Below are 19,102 nucleotides of genomic sequence, written 5' to 3'. Positions count from 1 at the left end.
GATACAAGAAATGTTTAACAAAAACCTAGAAGAACTAAACATACAAACAGAAGAACAATACAATAACTGAAATGAAAAATACACTTGGAGGAATCAATAGCAGAATAACTGAGGCAGAAGAATGGATAAGTGAGCTGGAAGACAGAATGGTGGAAATCACTGTCATGGAACAGAATAAAGAAAAAAGAATGAAAAGAAATGAGGACAGTCTAAGAGACCTCTGGGACAACGTTAAACACACCAACATTCTCATTATAGGGGTCCCAGAAAGAGAAGAGACAGAGAGAAAGGACCTGAGAAAATATTTGAAGAGATAATAGTTGAAAATGTCCCTAACATGGGAAAGGAAATAGTCACCCAAGTCCAGGAAGCATATAGTGTCCCAGGCAGGATAAACCCAAGGAGGAACACACTGAGACACATAGTAATCAAATTGACAAAAATTAAAGACAAAAAATATTAAAAGCAACAAGGGGAAAGCAACAGATAATGTACGAGGGAATTCCCTTAAGGTCATCAGCTGTTTTCTCAGCAGAAACTCTGCAGGCCAGAAGGGAGTGGCACGATATATTTAAAGTGATGAAAGGGAAGAACCTACAACCAAGAATACTCTACCCAGCAAGGCTGTCACACAGACAGCCAAAAGGTAAGAGAATTCAGCATCACCACAACAGCTTTGCAACAAATGCTAAAGGAACTTCTCTAGGCGGAAAAGAATAGGCCACAACTAGAAACAAGAAAATTACAAATGGAAAAGCCCACTGGTAAAGGCAAACATACGTAAAGGTAAGAAATCATCTGCACACAAATATGATGTCAAAACCAGCAATTGTGAGAAGAGGAGAGAACAAATACAGGTTACTGGGAATACATTTGAAATTAAAAGACTAGCAACTTAAAACATCTCGGTTATATAGACTGCTATATCAAAACCTCATGGTAACCACAAACCAAATATCTACAATAGATACACACACAAAACAGAAAAAAGAATCTAAACACAACACTGAAGTTAGTCATCAAATCAAAGAGAAGAGAACAAGAGAGGAAGGGAAGAAAAAAGACCTACAAAAACAAACCCAAAACAATTAACAAAATGGCAGTAAGAACATACATATTGATAATAAGCTTAAATGTAAAAGGATTAAATGCTCCATCCAAAAGACATGGACTGGATGAATGGATTCAAAAACAAGACTCTTACTGTCTACAAGAGACCCATTTCAGATCTATGGACTGAAAGTGAGGGGATGGAAAGTGTATTACACACAAACAGGAATGAAAGTTGGAGTAGCAATACTCATTTCAGACAAAAAAGACTTTAAAATAAAGAATGTTACAAGAGGCAAAGGACACTACATAATGATCCAAGGAGAAGATATAACAATTGTAAATATATATGCACCCAATATAAGAGCACCTCAATATATAAGGCAAATACTAACATCCACAAAAGGAGAAATTGACAGTAACACAATAATAGTGGGGGACTTTAACACCCCAGTTTCATCAGTGGACAGATCATCCAGACAGGAAATCAGTAATGAAACACAGGCCTTAAATGACACATTAGATCAGATGGACTTAATGGATATTTATAGAGCATTCCATCCAAAAGCAGCAGAACACACATTCTTCTCAAGTGCACGTGGAACATTTGCCTGGATTGATCACATGCTGGGCCACAGAGTGAACCTTGGTAAATTTAAGGAAATTGAAATCATAGTAAACGTCTTTTCTGACCACACACTATGAGACTGGAAATCAACCATAAGAAAAAAAACAAACATGTGGAGGCTAAAGAGTGTTACTAAAAAACCAATGGATCACTGAGGAAATCAGAGTAAATCAAAAAATACCTAGGGACAAATGAAAATGAAAGCAGGGCGATCCAAAACCTATGGGATGCAGCAAAAGCAGTTCTAAGAGGCAAGTTTATAGCAATACAGTCTTACCTCAGGAAACAAGAAAAATCTTAAATAAACAATCTAACCTTATACCTAAAGCAAATAGAGAAAGAAGAACAAACAAAACCCAAAGTTAGTAGAAGGAAAGAATTCATAAAGATCAGAGCAGAAATAAATGAAATAGAGATGAAGAAAGCAATAGAAAAGATCGATGAAACTAAAAGTTGGTTCTTTGAAAAGGTAAACAAAATTGATAAACCTTTAGCCAGACTCATCAAGAAAAAGAGGGAGAGGTCTCAAATACAAATGACACCACAGAAATAAAAAGGATCATAAGCAACCAATAAAATGGACAACCTAGAAGAAATGGACAAATTCTTAGGTATACTCTTCCAAGACTGAACATGGAAGAAATAGAAAACACGAATAGACCAATCACAAGTACTGAAATTGAAACTGTGATCTAAAAACTTCCAGCAAACAAAACTTCCAACAAACAAAAGTCCGTGACCAGATGGCTTCACAGGCAAATTCTATCAAACATTTAGAGAAGAGTTAACACGTATCCTTCTTAGACTATTGCCAAAAATCACAGAGGAAGGAACACTCCCAAATTCATTCTATGAGACCACCATCACTCTGATACCAAAACCAGACAAAGATACCACACAAAAAATTACAGGCCAATATCACTGCTGAACATAGACGCAAAAATCCTCAACAGAATACAAGCAAACCAAATCCAACAGTACATTCAAACAATCGTACACCATGATCAAGTGGGATTTAGCCCAGGGATGCAAGGATTTTTCAATATCCGCAAATCAGTCATTGTGATACATTACATCAACAAATTGAAGAATAAAAACCATATGATCATCTCAGTAGATGCAGGAAAAGGTTTGGACTTTTAAAATTCAACACCGATTTATGATACAAACTCTCCAGAAAGTTGTAATAGAGGGAACATATCTCAACATAATAAAGGCCATGTATGACACACCTACAGCTAACATCATACTCAGTGGTGAAAAGGTGAAAGCATTTTCTCTAAAATCAGGAAAAAGACAAACATGTCCACCCTTGCTACTTCTATTCAACATAGTTTTGGAAGTCCTAGCCATGGTGATCAGAGAAGAAAAAGAAATAAAGGGAATCCAAATTGGAAAAGAAGAAATAAAATTCATTGTTGGCAGATGATATGATACTATACATAGAAAATCCTAAAGATGCTACCAGAAAACTACTAGAGTTCATCAATGAATTTGGTAAAGTTGCAGGATGCAAAATTAATACACAGAAATCTCTTGAATTTCTATACACTAACAAGGAAAGACCAGAAAGAGAAATTACAGAAACAATCCTATTTACCATTGCATCAAAAAGTGTAAAATACCTAGGAATAAACCTATCTAAGGAGGCAAAAGACCTGTACTCCAAAAACTATAAGACAGTGAAGAAAGAAATCAAAGATGACACAAACAGACAGAAAGATATACCATGTTCTTGGATTGGGAAAATCGATATTGTCAAAATGACTGTACTACCCAAGGTGATCTACAGATTCATTGCAATCCCTATCAAATTACCAATGACATTTTTCACAGAAGTAGAACAAAAAATCTTAAAATTTGTGTGGAGACACAAAAGACCCCAAATAGCCAAAGCAATCTTGAGAAAGAAAGACAGAGATGGAGGAATCAGGCGCCATGACTTCTGACTATACAACAAAGCTACAGTAATCAAAACAGTATGGGGACTTCCCTGGTATCGCAGTGGTTAAGAATCCGCCTGCCAATGCAGGGGACACGGGTTTGAGCCCTGGTCCGGGAGGATCCCACATGCCACAGAGCAGCTGGGCCCGTGCACCACAACTACTGATCCTGTGCTCTAGGGCCCGTGAGCCACAACTATTGAAGCCCGTGTGCCTGCAGCCTGTGCTCCGCAGCAGGAGAAGCCACCTCAATGAGAAGCCTGTGTGCAGCAACGAAGACCCAACACAGCCAAACATAAATAATAAATAAACTAAAATATATATATATATATGTATATAAAAATGTTACCATTAAAAAAAACAGTATGGTATTGGCACAAAACCAGAAATATAGATCAGCGGAACAGGATGGAAATTCTGTTAAATGTTAAATGTTTATCTTGGTGGGGAGAAGGGGTGGAGTGCTTGGGGAGATCAGTGGACAAGGGAGGATTGTCCTTTAGTTGACCCAAAAAAGCCTGTCTGATCATATCTATTCACTATCTGTAAAAGTATGTAAATGTGTATGTTTAAAAATATGAAGTAAATATTCAAAATTGACCTATATTTTCTCCAAAAGGGATGCAGATTTGCAAATATCTGAACATGTCCATGTGAAGTCTGTAGAAATTCTTAGAAACAAAAGAAGCATAGTAGAAAGCCACAAAACTGTTTGAACTACTGGGAAATTTATTTACCTGTAAACCTGGGGTGGTCTCTGTGGTTGTTTGGTGTGGCTCTTCAGGGACCTTGGCACTCCTTTGATTTGTCATCCTTGGTGTTGGCTTTGTGTTTAGGCTCATAGCATGATGGCTGAAGTAGAATCCAAACATAGCAAAGTCCAGAGGAAGAAGGATGGTCTCTTTGGATGTCTGTCTGTCATAGGCTGGGTTTCTTGGAAGCATTTTCTGAGATGGAGTTTGGGGTACAAGTTAATTATAACATCTGTGAGAGGAAGGGGCAGGAAGCAGAACTGGGCAAAGGAAGAAGTTGAGCTTCAATGCAGGCCTGACAAAGGAGAGTTCTGGAGTAAGGATTGCCTGCCAGAGTTGTCCCATGTTAGACTGAAAAATGCCCAGCCTTTATACCCACTCTGTGTGGGCTATGCTGGGAAGGGCATGACCTAGGGCAAGGCAGCTCCAATGGAACTGACAACTGGATGCTGTCTGTTGACCACACTCATTTCTGCAGCTGGCAACAAGTCTTTTATTGAAGAGGAGATCTAGGTGTCGTAGCTAGGAATGAGGAAATATTTACTAGAAACCCTCCATCAGACTTCCCCTCACATCTAAGATTAGATTACATGCTGTGACAGAAGTAGTAGTCTTCTCTTCACTGGTAAAGAGTCCTGATTTTTCACTGAGTATATGGTCATCTGGGATAATGGCTATATTTCTCAGCCTCCCTGTACATTTAGGTATGTCTAATTCTTGGCTAGGGGGTAAGTTGAATTGTCGTGTTTGACTTAGAGGGCAGGGGTATGTACCTTGTTTTCTTTCAACTCCTTCCTGCTGTGTAGAATATGGAAATAATAACTGGAGTTTGTGCAGCCATCTTGGATTATGAGGTGGAAGCACATGTAGAGGATGACAGAGCAACAAGATAGCAGAACATTAATTAGCTCCCTGATGAGCATAGAAATGCTTTATGTACTCCAGGTTGCTTATGTTTGGACTTTATATCTTTTTTTTTTTTTTTTTTTTTCAGTACGCAGGCCTCTCACTGTTGTGGCCTCTCCCGTTGCGGAGCACAGGCTCCGGACGCGCATGCCCAGCAGCCATGGCTCACGGGCCTAGCCACTCTGTGGGATCTTCCCGGACCGGGGCACGAACCCGTGTCCCCTGCATCGGCAGGTGGACTCTCAACCACTGCGCCACCAGGGAAGCCCAGGGCTTTATATCTTGGTTAAAGCCATTACTATTTAGGTTTTTCTGTCAGTTGCATTAGAACTTAATCTTAACTAATACACATTTCTAATTGGCAAGGGGCACAGGAAACCATGATTGGCTTAGACTAATATTTTGGGAATGGAATGGATGTTGGGGAGTAAGACACAGACATTTATATCAGGCAAGTACAGCAGAGAGAGAGAGAATGCAAAGAAGTCGAGAGATTTGCAGGGGATGATAATTGTGATGGACCCTGGAATCATACCTAGGTAAGCGAGAAAGTGAAATGTGTGAGTGATGAACATAAAGAAGTGATAGTTGTGTAGATTGGAGGTCGGGGCTGAAGATTCATTGGAGAGGGGGAATTAGGCTAAATGAAGTAGAGAGAGCAGAGATGGTGGTCAGAGTGTAGGTCGCTTTGAATGGAGATTTTATGGTAGAGCTTTCACTCCTAATAGCAGGGCTGAAAAGAGTGGGTAACTAAAGTGGGGTAGAGGAAAAAATTGTTAATGGTGAAGTTAAGAAATGGAGAGGCTGGGCTTTGGATGGAACATCTTGGATGTGGCTGAATGGAAGGCAGTGAGCTAGATGCTGATATCTGGAGTGGGTGGAGAGGAGTAATTGGGATGTCAGTAGATAACTCAGAAAGTAAGGGAGGCAGATCCAGAAGAGAGCATTTGTTTCAGAAAGGCTGACATTGTTGATGGAAGAGGGAGGAAAAGTGATCTGGAAACAGCAAAGAGGAAAGAAATAGCATTGTTAAATATTAAAAATTTCTACAATATATACTAGACATAAACTGAGAAAATATGTTTATAGTACATTTACCATACAAATGGGAGCTTCTTAATATAAATAGCGCTCTTAAACATGATTTTGGAAAAGATAACTTGGTAGCAAAGTGAGTAAAGAATATTGAGTCTTAATTTGCAAAGGAGAAAATGCAAATGACCAAAGCACATGAGAATCTTCATACATTAGGGTTAGTACTAGTAAAAGTATTAATGAGATACTAAGATATGCCTGTCATATTGGCAAGACCTAAAAATATTGATAAACTTCAAGCTTGGCATGTGTGTGGGAAGTCAGGTGCTGATGTGCACTGCTCACAGAGTGTGGTAGATTGCCACTTCAGAAGAAGCAACTAAATGGCTGTGGTGGGTCTGTTGTGTGTTGTGGATTGATGTGCTTGCGCATCATAGTTATGCTGGCCACAGCGTTATTTATCGCATTTACACATTTTACTTGTAATGGTAACTGTGTGGCCTTGTTTTTTAAAAACCAACTGATATTTATAACTAACTTCTTGTGGCCATTTGTATGGAAACAAAGTGTGATTTTCCCATCTCAGCTAGAAAGATGTATGTTTTTGTTCATTCCTGTTGTTTTTAATGTATTTGTATCCCCTTTTCTTAAGTATATGGCATGAATTTGTTTCATCCAGATTTGTGTAATCTGTGTATAACTATCCAGTCTTTTTCTTCTGGTCATAGTATGCATCAGTGTACCCACTTGGATTGTATTGAGAATTAAGAAAGATATTATTAATATATGAAATTTTGATGCATTTAAATTTTTTTATTTTTTGAATTACAGACTAACTGGATCTTCTGGGTTTATAACAGATGGACCTGGAAATTATAAATATAAAACAAAGTGCACATGGCTCATTGAAGGACAGTAAGTAGTAATGGCTAAGTTTGTTTTTTTTTTCAGGATAGAGCTCATTGTGAGATTACTTTTCCAACATGTAAAATTAACAATCTGTGGCAACTTAAAATATTTTTTATTTGGTAACCTTTACTTTGACAAGTGAATTTGATTTTCTTATTTTTCTTAATCTTCAATGTTAATTGAAAAAAACTTCTGTGTTGATTTGCAGATGAATTATACACACCAGCAATTTGTATATTTTCAGTTGTAATAGTTAAAAAACTGTTACAATATTTTATTGTGGTTGAGGTATATGAAGAAGATTAGACTTCACTTGAATATGTAGTAGGGAAGGGAAGAGATTTTAATAGGCCTATTTATTTATTTATTTACTATTTTTAGTGATTTAACATATGGAAGTTTATTTCTTCCTCACATAACAGTTCCAAGGCAGGTGTTCCTGGTCAGCAGGCAGCTTTCTTCCCATTGGTAGTAGGACCCAAGCTCTGCCGTTCATTCATTAGCTTCACTGTTGGCTAACTGCAGCCAGCAGGTGGGGAAGGAGGAAGTACGGAGAAAGCAGACCTGCTTCTTAAAAGCTTCTTGCAGAAAGTGTCACATGCATTCACTCGCATTGCAACCATTAATAACCCTTTAAAATAATTGTGGACAGTCATAGAAGACTGGACCAAAACTGGACAAGTGGTAATTTCTTAAAACTAAATTGCAGTGTGGAATCTGAAATGAACTTTTAGAACTTGTTAAGTTAAAACTGGTTTTCTATGGGACTTCCCTGGCGGTCCAATGGTTAAGACTCCATGCTTCCACTGCAGAGGGCATGGGTTCGATCCCTGGTCAGGGAACTAAGATACCACATGCCGTGTGGCATGGCCAAAAATAAAAAAAAAATTTTTTAATTGGTTTTCTTGTACTTTAAATAGATCTTTAACCCATGCATGATTTTGTAACATTTGGAAAATATTGGTTCACTGAATTAATGCAGGTCTTCCAGGTGTCGATACATTTCATTATATGAAATTTAAAACATCACTGTAGTTAAAAATCACCATCAATCTCATCAGAAAATTTTAAGTATTGGGAAGTTGTATCTGGGTGGTAGGTACAAATTTTCCAAAACTCATTATTGCTTGAAAGCTTATATTTTCTTTGGCAACAAATACAGGCTTGCTTTGTTCATTTTCAAGAAAATATCTACCAGATATCCAAGTCTAAATAACCATAGTTTTTACCTCTTGGACCTCCTAAAAGGGCCTCAGGGACCCTGGCATTGTGTGGACCGTACTCTGAGAACTGCTGCTCTAAGGAGCTGTCTGCCCTTGCCCTTTCTACCAGTTCAGTCCCATCTGATGTCCTTCTCCACTGTTGCTCTGAGTGTGCTGTCAGTGGTTGCTCCACCTCAGCCTAAGCATAAAACTAAGCAAAAAACTTCAAGTCCTCCGTTTCCTTATCCACATATTCAGCCTGTCAGTAAGTTCTATGAGTTTTCCCCTCAAGAATATCTCCCCAATCCTCTTCATCTTCAACTCTACAGTTATTTTAAGAACCACCAACCATCCTCTCTTTCCTGGGCCACTGTAATAGCCTTGAAATTGGCCTCCGGTTTTTACCTTTGCCCCTTGCCCACCTCTCACTCACTTCTTATCTTATTCCTTCTGTTTGCTATGTTTCAGACATGCTGATTTTCTTCATGTTGCTTGGACACATCAACTTCTAAAGTCTAAGACTTTAAGACTGTTATTCTATCTGCCTGAAACATTGTCCCCTCAGGCTTTTCACATGGCTTATCTCTCGCCATTCTAATCTTTTCCAAAACTTTCTGGGGTATCTGCCTACCACCTGTTGTACTACTACATCACATTCCTTTAATTTCTTCCCAGTATTCATCACCATGTGAGTTAACTTGTTTATGTATTTATTTAATTGTTTGGTTAGACAAGAAGTATGGGGTAGATGAAAGGTTCAGGCTGGAGACATATAGTTAGGAATCACCAGGATATAGATGGTGTTGATATTACCAAGAACTTTTGGAGTAGAGTCTTTGGCCTAAAGCCAGGTTGGAGAGTGAAAAGGTGAGTGGGATGTGAGGAAATGGAGAAAACCGAAGTCTTCTGTGGAGTTTCAGAGGAGAAAGGGATAGGTCTGATAGTAGCTGGAAGGAGAGTTGGGATTTAAAGTTTTTTGTGTTTTGTTGTTTTTTGTAAAATATGTGATACTTAAAGAGATTTAAGTCTGGACTTGGAAGTTTCAGATGAGACGGAGATGTTAAATATTTGAGAGATGGAAGGAAAAGTAGGTAGATGTATCTATTTTAGAAAGTGGGAATTTGAGAAATTTTTGTCTGAGTGCTGAGCATAAGCAGGGAGGTGGGACTGGGTGGTCTGAAATAGAAATTGAGAACTAGTAGTAGGACTGCTGGCAGAATCGAAGCACCAATACTGGAACCAGCCTACCCAATGTTGTGAATTTCTCTAGCATGGCTTGGTTTTCTCTAGACCAGGGCTTCTTCCAGGGAGTTCCATGAAAAGGCAGAGGGGCAGGTGAGTTTAGAGGATTGGCAGGTGTGTTTGTAAAATGATGTAGTATGAAATCTTAAGTTGAATAAAAACGCTGGTGGATTGGTAAAGAATCGCCACTGTATAGACTGTAAGGCCCAAAGATGCATAGACCATGTCTATTTTGTTTACCATTGCATATTTAGTGGTCTCTTGCACATAGAAAGTACTAAGGAAATCTTTGACAAGTGAAGGAGTACTGATTACATACTATTAATTTCTTCTTTATATATAAATTCTTTAAAAAATCTATATTTTTTCTCAAATGTTTTATAGTGATTATGATTATTATAAATTACTTTTTTCTGTTCTTTTCAGGCCAAATAGAATAATGAGACTTCGTTTCAATCATTTTGCTACAGAGTGTAGTTGGGACCATTTATATGTTTATGATGGGGACTCAATTTACGCACCCCTAGTTGCTGCCTTTAGGTAAGCTCAGTCATATAAATACTGGTTAACCATTGTTTGATTTCTGCATTTATGTATCTCCTAGATTGTATTCTTACTGGATTCACCTTTTTTATCACTTAAAACATTTACTTCATGGAAAGAGTACTAGTTATGGAGTCCTATCACTTGTGTGCTAGTCCTAACTTGGTTTCCTGTAGCTTCTGGGTGAGTTTTTGGGCAGAGTACTTGACCTCTCTTTTTAGTTTCCTGATCTATAAAGTTGTGATAGTAGTATCAAATTTACCTACTTCTTGTGGTGGTGGTGAAGTTTACATCTAAAAATGTTTTGTGAGTAATATATCGAATATATTATTTCTGTGAAAAATTAAATCAGGAACCATGTTCATCTTGATCCTTGTTGTGTTCTTCATTGCATAGGCATTCAGGAGTTATTTGTTGAATTCAGATATAGCTCTGTGTGTGTGTGATGTGTAATTATGTATATACCTTAATATGGGTGAGGGAAAAGTTTTGGAAGAGTAAACATAAAATGAACAGTTGTTACCTGTGGAGAATGAGGAACATTCCAGTTACGTGTTGTGATTTTTTTCCTACAGTATATTCTGTGTTTGTTGTTAAACAGCTTAACACCAAATACTTGGGGTGCTCTGAATTGTTTTGACATTTTACTTTTTATTAATAGTAAGTAGCTGTGTTGTTTATTATATTTTTGACCACATGCAAATTCAAAACAGTTTTATTTTTCTTCCTTTTACTTGATAGAGGATTTTTTTAATATATTTTTTCTAAAATGCGTATCCTTAGAGAGTCATAGTTGTCAGCTGACTTTCTGGATTTCTTTCCCTCAAATATTTGATTTCCCTGACTTTAAAAGAAATCAATTCAACAAATATTTTTTGTATTCCTCACATGGGGCTGGTTGATGTCTCTTGTAGGTGAGGAAATAACAGAGTGAACAGAACATGAGGAGGCAAAGGACAGCTGAGATCAGGGAACTAATGTGCCCTTGTATTTCTCCACTCTCTTTGGCTTAGAAATCTCTGCAACATGTCTTTGAACTGAGAACCAAGGCCATTTTCTGGGTTTTAGAGATTCACTTAGAGGGCCAAAGAACAGGGTGGATAGGCCATGCTAAGCATCAAAATATTGGCTACATGTTGGGCATATACATCTTTATGCCAGAATTTGACTCATACCTTGTGTTATAGCAAGAGGCACCCCAAACTTTAACACAGCACAAAAACTATCTGTAGTATGATGTTATCATGATAATAGTACTTGTTGGAGGTTTACTTGATACTGCATTTATTAATCAAAACTCATGGAGTCCCCTCTTTATGTGCCAGGCACTTTGAATCAGCTTGCCAGTAGCCCTGTGGGAACATCTGCCAAGAGGGTATGCATAACCCTGTAGTTCACCCAGACTGTGTATTTAATGAGCAGACATGTGAACCAACAGCAACCACAAAACAAGCAGAAGGGTATAACTGTTTTAGTCAGTGACTTTTGAGAGAAGCCACAGTATATGTACAGACAACAGGAGGATTTTTAAGCTTCTATAAAAAAGTTTATTTACTGAAATGTATAAATTAATGCATTGATTGTGTTAAAATTTAACCTATGAAATAATTGAGTGTGCATTTTCTAAAATCATAGTGAGATAATGTATGTTTAATAATTGAAATTTACCTGAAACACAGAACCCCTGAAGCACTGATGTGCGGAAGAATTTGAAAATAACTGTTTAGGTCATAAGGCAGTGTCACAAGATGGGGAGCTGAGGAGTGCTGTTGGGTCAGGAGGACTTTGGATAGAGGAATCAACCCAGTGGTGATGTGCTGGGGGCCCAGAGTGGAGTGAGCCTGGCGGCAGAGAGTTCAGCCAAATAAAGAAAAAGAGCCACACAGGATTCAGAAGATTTGGACTTTTAATCTGCGTTCTGCCCAAGGCTTTGCATGAGTCTGAATAGTTCATTTAAGCACTCTAGTCCTCATCTTCTGAAGCCTAAAATGAAGGTGTTGTACTGTGTTTTCTCTGGGTGTATTGCAGTCCATGAAGTTTAATTTGACTCTGAACTGGTTGATCACATTATCTTTTATATGCTGAAATTCTGAATAAAATTTGTTTAACAAACAGAGTTCCATTACTGGACAAATTTGAGAACCACTAGAGCAAGTCTCTTCCAGCTGCACAACATTATGACTTTGTGGTGCATTCACTTCAACAAATGCATAAGTGCAGCACTTTTGTGGAGTACCTGCTCGCTCTGCTCAGATCTGTTGGTAGGGAGATGCAGAGGTGGTAGTGGTGATAGAGCAGGGAGAATAGTTTTCCTCTCTGAGGAAATTCTTATTCCTTCTAGAGGTCTTTGTTGTTGTTATTTTTAAGAAAGTCAAATACTGATGAGGCATTTGTTTAGGCTGTGATGCAGAACTGTTAGAGGAAGTCTTGTGAAAGCGGGAGTCAGCCTGTCCAGCACCCCATGGAAATCGTGGTCAGTTTGTGGCAGGTAATCAAAGGCAGGCACCTCTTTTGTGGCTGTGGACCCTCCTTCACCACTCAGAAGTATAGATGCTGTTTGGACCCATCCCCAGGCTCCTAACCCTGACTTTAAAAATCTGGCTTACCTTCCACATCTGTCCTTGCATGTATAGTTTTGCAAGGAGAGAGGTGTGTCAAACTGAGGATTTGCCAACTATGTAAACTTAACATAGTGTAGTTGGCAAAGTCAGACTGTGCCCCAGGTGTGTTCAGAGAGCCCATATCTGTCTGGGACAGTTATGTTGAATTAAGACAGTATCTTTAGTTCAGTGATTTTCAGAAATGGTTCTAAACAATGGTACTCTGTGTTTACAATATAAGATTATGAATAACCCCAGGGCAAGCAGTTCTTGATTTTCTCAAGTTGAACAGCTGGCTGCAGCCTAAACTGAGCCTGCATTTATTTACCTGCCTAGGGGCAGGGGACAGGGTGGTGGAGGCAGCTCAGGGTGACAGTTGAACGGCAAGCCTGCAGCATCACTTTCTCACCCACACACTTTCTATTGCCTTGCACACTGGGTTGAGGTTTATATTCATTTATTCTGTACAAAGTTTATTTTTGTCATAAACCAGTTGTTTTATTTTCACACTGGGAAAAAGCACGTTCTGAAGCTGTCACAAGTTTTTGAAGTGAAAAGAAGCAAATGCCTAAGTCTCTCTGACAGTAGGGAAGCTGATCCCCTTTCTCCAGCAACGTGGTCATCTAGTGCAGGTGGCCCTCCCACTCCTTCTGACTCTCCATCCTTTCTCCCTCCACCCATTCTGCCATTCGTTCTATACATTTAAATGTCCCCCCATATAAATAATAAATACCATTAGCCATCTCTTATTGAGCACCTACTAGTGTGAGATGCTATTTAAGCCCTTCACATGCTTTAACAGTTTGATTCTCATTACATTGCTGTGAGGTAGATAGGATTTCTTTCATTGTGCTTTTGAGGAAGCTAAGGCTCAGAGATGTCAGTGACATGCACAGGCTTGTGGAACAAGAATTGGAGCTCACGTCTCTGACCCTGAAGCTCATGCTAAGATAACAAAGAGTGTCCTACATGTGACTGAATCCCCCAGTCCTTTACTGTGCCAGTATTTCTTACGGCAAGATTGCTTTTGACATACGTGTTTCTAGGTGGCCCTGCTCTTGCAAGTACTTACCCCTCATCATTTTAGGGGATTCTGGTATATAAAACTGATGAAAGCATGATGATGGTTGAAACCTTCATTTAGGTCTGTGATCAAATGTCATTTCTTCCAAGAGTCCTTCCCTAAATGCTCTTTCTAAAGTAGCACTTTCTGTTCTTTTACTCTGTTTTATTTCCCTTCATAGTATTTACCTCTACCTGGCATTATATATACACACCTGTGGGCCAGGGGTTGGGGGTTCATATCTAGGCTTATTCTTTCTCTGGCATGAACTCCAGTAAGGGCAGAGACGTCTTCACTGTTGTATTCCTGGTACCTAGAACAGTGCCTCACTTGTTGTAAGTACTTAGTATTTGTTAGTTGAATGCATAGTAGAAAATGCTTCACCGTTTTGCAACCCCTAGTTCTGCCTGCATATTAAAAACTTGTTGAATGAAAATCCCATCCCTTCTTCCTCCTCACACCCTGCTTATATGCTCTTCCACTCATTTTTATATGCACTTGTATAAATACACATAAATGTACACATATACTAGGCCCATCGTCTTGCAGCTTGTTTTTTTCCCTACTCATCAGAATGCCTTGATGAGCGCCTTGTCAGTCCTGCAGACCTAACGTATGTAATGACTCATTCATCCAGCTCCCCGATGACCATTTAGGTGGTTTTCAACCTGTTCTCATTCTGAATAGTGCTGCGGTGAGGATTCTTATATATTTGTGTATGTGAGCAAATGTTTCTTCTACTAAGAAATAGAATTGCTAGGTCATAATGAATGAGCATTTGAGATAGTCATCAGCCCAAAAGCTTGTGCTTTAGGAAAGAAAAGAGGCCCGTGTGGCTGGGGTTGAGCAAGTGAAAGGAAGAGAGTACAGATTTTCCTTGGCTTATGATGGGGTTATGTCCTGATAAACCCATTGTATGTTAAAAATATTGTAAGTTGAAATGCATTTAATACACCTCACCTACCGAACATCATAGCTTAGCCTAGCCCACCTTAAATGTGCTCAGAACACTTATATTAGCCTACAGTTGGGCAAAGTCATCTAACACAAAGCCTATAATGTTGAATATCTCATGTAATTTTGAATACTGTGCTGAAAGTGAAAAACAGAAAGGTTGTCTGGGTACAGAGTGGTTGTACATGTATTGGTTGTTTACCCTTGTGATCGTGTGGCTGACTGGGAGCTACAGCTTTGTGCTGGTGCCCAGCATCATGAGAGAGTATCAACAGCATATCGCTAGCCTGGGAAAAGGTCAAAATTCTAAGTACAGTTTCTACTGAATGCGTATCCCTTTTGCACCATTGTAAAGTCAAAAAATTGTAGGTCAAAAAACTGTAAGTCAAAAAATTGTAAGTCAAACCATTGTAAGTCGGGGACCATCTGTAATAGATGAGACGTTTGTTCACTGGATGGGATTGTGTGCGTGGAACAGATTGCACAGGGCCTGGTAAGGAGTTAGGCTTTAACTGAGTGAGATGATGGTCGTACTGAACAATAACTGGGCAAAAGATAGGAGCATATGAAGAAAAGCAAAAGACGCAAGTAAACATAGGAAAAACGATTAACCTCAGAAGTATAAGAGAAGCTCAAAACTACAGGTTAAAAAAATCACTTTCACATATTAAATTAGCAAAACTAAAGTAGGACTGGTAATTCTCCTTGTTGGCGGGGTTAGGTGGGATGGACACTTTCATTCTCTGTCGGTGGGATTTCAAGTCACCATCTCTCTTCTGGAAAGCAAATTGGTATATGGATTAAGAGCCTTAAAGCCATCATTTAGACCCTTTGACTTGGTAATTCTTTCTCTTTGTAGACACCCAACAGATACTATTGTGGGCTGAGCTCTGAGTAAGCTTCTAAAAGTTCTGAGGGAGCTCTTAGAGACATAGAAATGCTTATGGTATATTACCTGTAAAATAGAATATGATATGTAACATGGTATCAATTAAACAAAGAAAGTACATCAGAATGCTAATAGTATTGGGATGATGGATGTTTGTATATCAAACTTTATTTCTATTTTTACTTTTCATGTCTTTCAGTGGTATATGTTTGGTATCCATCAACTCATAAAGTTTGTTACTTTCTGTGATTGTGGAGGTTTACTCAGTTTTTCAAAGGAGTATTATAAAATGTTTTACTTAAAAAAAAAAGAATAGGGTCGTCGGTTTCAAATCTCATTTAAAATATAACCTAGGGGCTTCACTGGTGGCGCAGTGGTTGAGAGTCCGCTGCCGATGCAGGGGACACGGGTTCGTGCCCCGGTCAGGGAAGATCCCACATGCCGCGGAGCGGCTGGGCCCGTGAGCCATGGCCGCTGAGCCTGCGTGTCTGTATATATATATATATATATATAAAACCTAGAATAGAGAAGAGCTTAGCAAAAGATTCAGATCTGTTCCTGTGCATTTATCACAGGAATTTGGCCCTCTTCCTATAAGTGGCTTTTTAAATTACAAGGGTGAAATCCAGTTGAATTTGTGTTCTGTCACCATGTGATGTGTCTATGATTATGCTTCCCTTTATAAGACATGTGTTTTCATTTCAGCGGCCTCATTGTTCCTGAGAGAGATGGCAACGAGACTGTCCCAGAGGTCGTTGCCACATCAGGTTATGCCCTGCTGCATTTTTTTAGTGATGCTGCTTATAATTTGACTGGATTTAATATCACTTACAAGTAAGATATTTAAGTCTAATATTTGTGATTTTTTTTCAGAAGACTGTATACTTTGTTTTAACAATAATAATGACTAACATATTGAGGGTTTACAATGTGCCAGGCATTATGCTAAGCAGTTTGCATGAATTTTCTCATTTAAAGTTCTTTTAAAAACTCAGTTACAGCCACTGTTTTTCTACTTCTTTTATAAATGAGGCAAGTGGCAGGAAAAGATAAAGTAAATTGTCAAAGCAGTGGGACCAGAGTTGCAACCCAGGTCTTGCTGCTGTTGAGCGTCTCCTGGAAAAGAGGGGCATTATCCATTCCTGCCAATGGATAAAAACTTTGGAGGAGTTTGCTAAGTACAATTTAACAAATATTAGTAGTTTTCATGTACTCAGTAGTTGGCCCATTGATGACAAGTTAGTTGAGGTTACAAAGGAAATGTAGACAGACAGACTCTGGGCAGCTTTTGGAATTTGTTGCAGTAGGAGAGAAGCTAACTTCTGTCTTTTCCTTTTTTTCCTAAGAAATGTTTATTTTCAGAAGTAGTTAAATTCATACAATGCCATAAGCAGGGGGTCTGTGATAAAGAACTTCTGTGGCCCATAAAACCTAAAATATATATTATCTGGCCTTTTACACAATACGTTTGACAACTCCTGGTATAGCTGATAACCCCCATGTGTAACCTTTATACTGGGTTCTTTTTCTTGCCCATTTTCTCAGGATCTCAGTAGTCTTTCAACCCTAGTTAAAGCCATCTTTATCTTGATTGGTATGGTGATTCAGTTTTTCAGGTACCCAAGGTTTGTGACTTAGCAGCCTGGGCAGCTCATCACAAGCCTGGGTTTGAAAAGTAGGCATATGCATTTATTATATTATATTATAACATAGATTATAAAAATACTATATACACATACTTATAAAATTTTATTATAAATGTATCGTGAACTGACGTTAGGGTGTAGGTGTGAATGTTAATTAGCTTGTTTTGTAACTGATTCCTGATTTTCTGGCATGCTTTGCTACAAAATTCCTTTTTAGTTTTCTTTACACTCTTACAGTATCTTGCTAATCCTGTTATCCCCCCTTTTTTAAATCAGAATTATGTCTTTTCAAAGTGTTGTCAATATCATTGTCACGTTACTATGCAACACTTTATGGTTAAACTCATGTATTAAGTTAAACTACCCCTCCCTTTTCTTGCATTTGAGATGGGTAGATAAACTTGCTAAGGAATTTAATACACACCAATCTGAGCAATAATCTTAAGCAAATTCTGTAAACTTTTAGAGACTATCCAGAGGAATGAGGATGGTAGTGTATTGTTTGCAATTTGTTTTATCCTTTTCTTCTCCAGCCTTGCTAGCATGCATTTGGCAATTTTATAATGCTCATCATTTGTGGGCTACCAAGAATTAGGATAGTCATCCTGTCCTTAAGGAGCTAAGCCTGGATATTTTGCAAGAATCTCTTCTTGTAATCTCTTTAACTGTCTCTTCTTATGAGAATCCAACAGGTTTAATTTGATTTTATTACTTGCCCTAGTTCTGCAGGGTTGAGTGACCCCATTTAGGCTAAATGGTAAGTACTGCAATTACGCTTGTGAATGAACTGGCTAGACAGTGAGATTTCTTAAGCCTTGTGTAGGAGGAAGTTCTGCTAAGTTAATCAAAATGTTGCTTTGTGTTGATTTAATTTCCCCCCACTATTTTTATAGTTTTGACATGTGTCCGAATAATTGCTCAGGCCGAGGAGAATGTAAGATCAGTAATAGCAGCAACACTGTTCAATGTGAATGTTCTGAAAACTGGAAAGGTGAAGCATGTGACATCCCTCACTGTGTAAATAACTGTGGTTTTCCTCATCGAGGCATCTGCAATTCAAGTGATGTCAGAGGATGCTCCTGCTTCTCAGAGTGGCAGGGTAGGAACTTCTTTGTTTCTTTTTTTTTCTTTCAATTTACAGAATGTTTCTAGTTTAATAAGTTGTAGATTGACTTTATTCCTAATATCTGCACCATTTATGTTAATCAAATATCAGGAAGCGTTTAAATTTTCATATCTCTTTATTCAGCTTCTTACAGATCTTTGAATTCATAGATGTATGGTTGTGGTCTCTAGAGATGTGGAGCAGTTTAACAGTCTTTGCAGTTCATTCATGAATTTAGAGAACTTGGTCTCAGCCATAAGACATAGAGAACCAAGCTGGGAGGTGGAACAAGAGCTAATAATAATGGTCTCTCCACAGAAACTTTCAATAAACTCAGAGAAAATTGGGGTTGATTATACAGTAGAATCCTAAAGCAGTCAGTTATTGGAATTATCTGCAGATACAGATTATTAAAGAAGCCCTTTAGCAAATTCTTCAAGGGGTGGGTGATAGCAGCTGTTACTGATTTAGTTTTGGGGTTTTTATTTACCCCTTTCTCGAACACATTTATTTTGAATTTCCAGAAATGTGCTTGTTTAGATGCTTTAGTTTGTTCGGTTTGGCTGACATTGAGCAGTTAAATAATTGAAGTATTTGACTACCTACCACTTTGCAAATGTTGGAGCAGAAGCCAA

General features: G+C 38.4%; 1 protein-coding gene across 6 annotated transcripts in view; it reads left to right on the top strand.

Annotated features, from left to right (window-relative positions):
- ATRN (attractin) overlaps positions 1-19,102 on the top strand; it is a 163,025-nt gene that overhangs the window by 37,598 nt on the left and 106,325 nt on the right. For all 6 annotated transcript variants that reach the window (XM_024742914.1, XM_024742908.1, XM_024742910.1 and 3 more), the window contains exons 2-5: positions 7,146-7,229; positions 10,094-10,207; positions 16,422-16,550; positions 18,256-18,461. In XM_024742914.1, the coding sequence (XP_024598682.1) occupies positions 7,146-7,229; positions 10,094-10,207; positions 16,422-16,550; positions 18,256-18,461 (533 nt within the window). The remainder of the gene's footprint in view (positions 1-7,145; positions 7,230-10,093; positions 10,208-16,421; positions 16,551-18,255; positions 18,462-19,102) is intronic.

Source organism: Neophocaena asiaeorientalis, unplaced genomic scaffold, assembly GCF_003031525.2.
Source record: "Neophocaena asiaeorientalis asiaeorientalis breed wild unplaced genomic scaffold, Neophocaena_asiaeorientalis_V1.1 scaffold82, whole genome shotgun sequence".
In the NCBI taxonomy this organism is placed as follows: domain Eukaryota; kingdom Metazoa; phylum Chordata; class Mammalia; order Artiodactyla; family Phocoenidae; genus Neophocaena; species Neophocaena asiaeorientalis.
The sequence above is the reverse complement of the archived record's forward strand: the minus strand, read 5'-3'. Positions and strand labels throughout refer to the sequence as shown.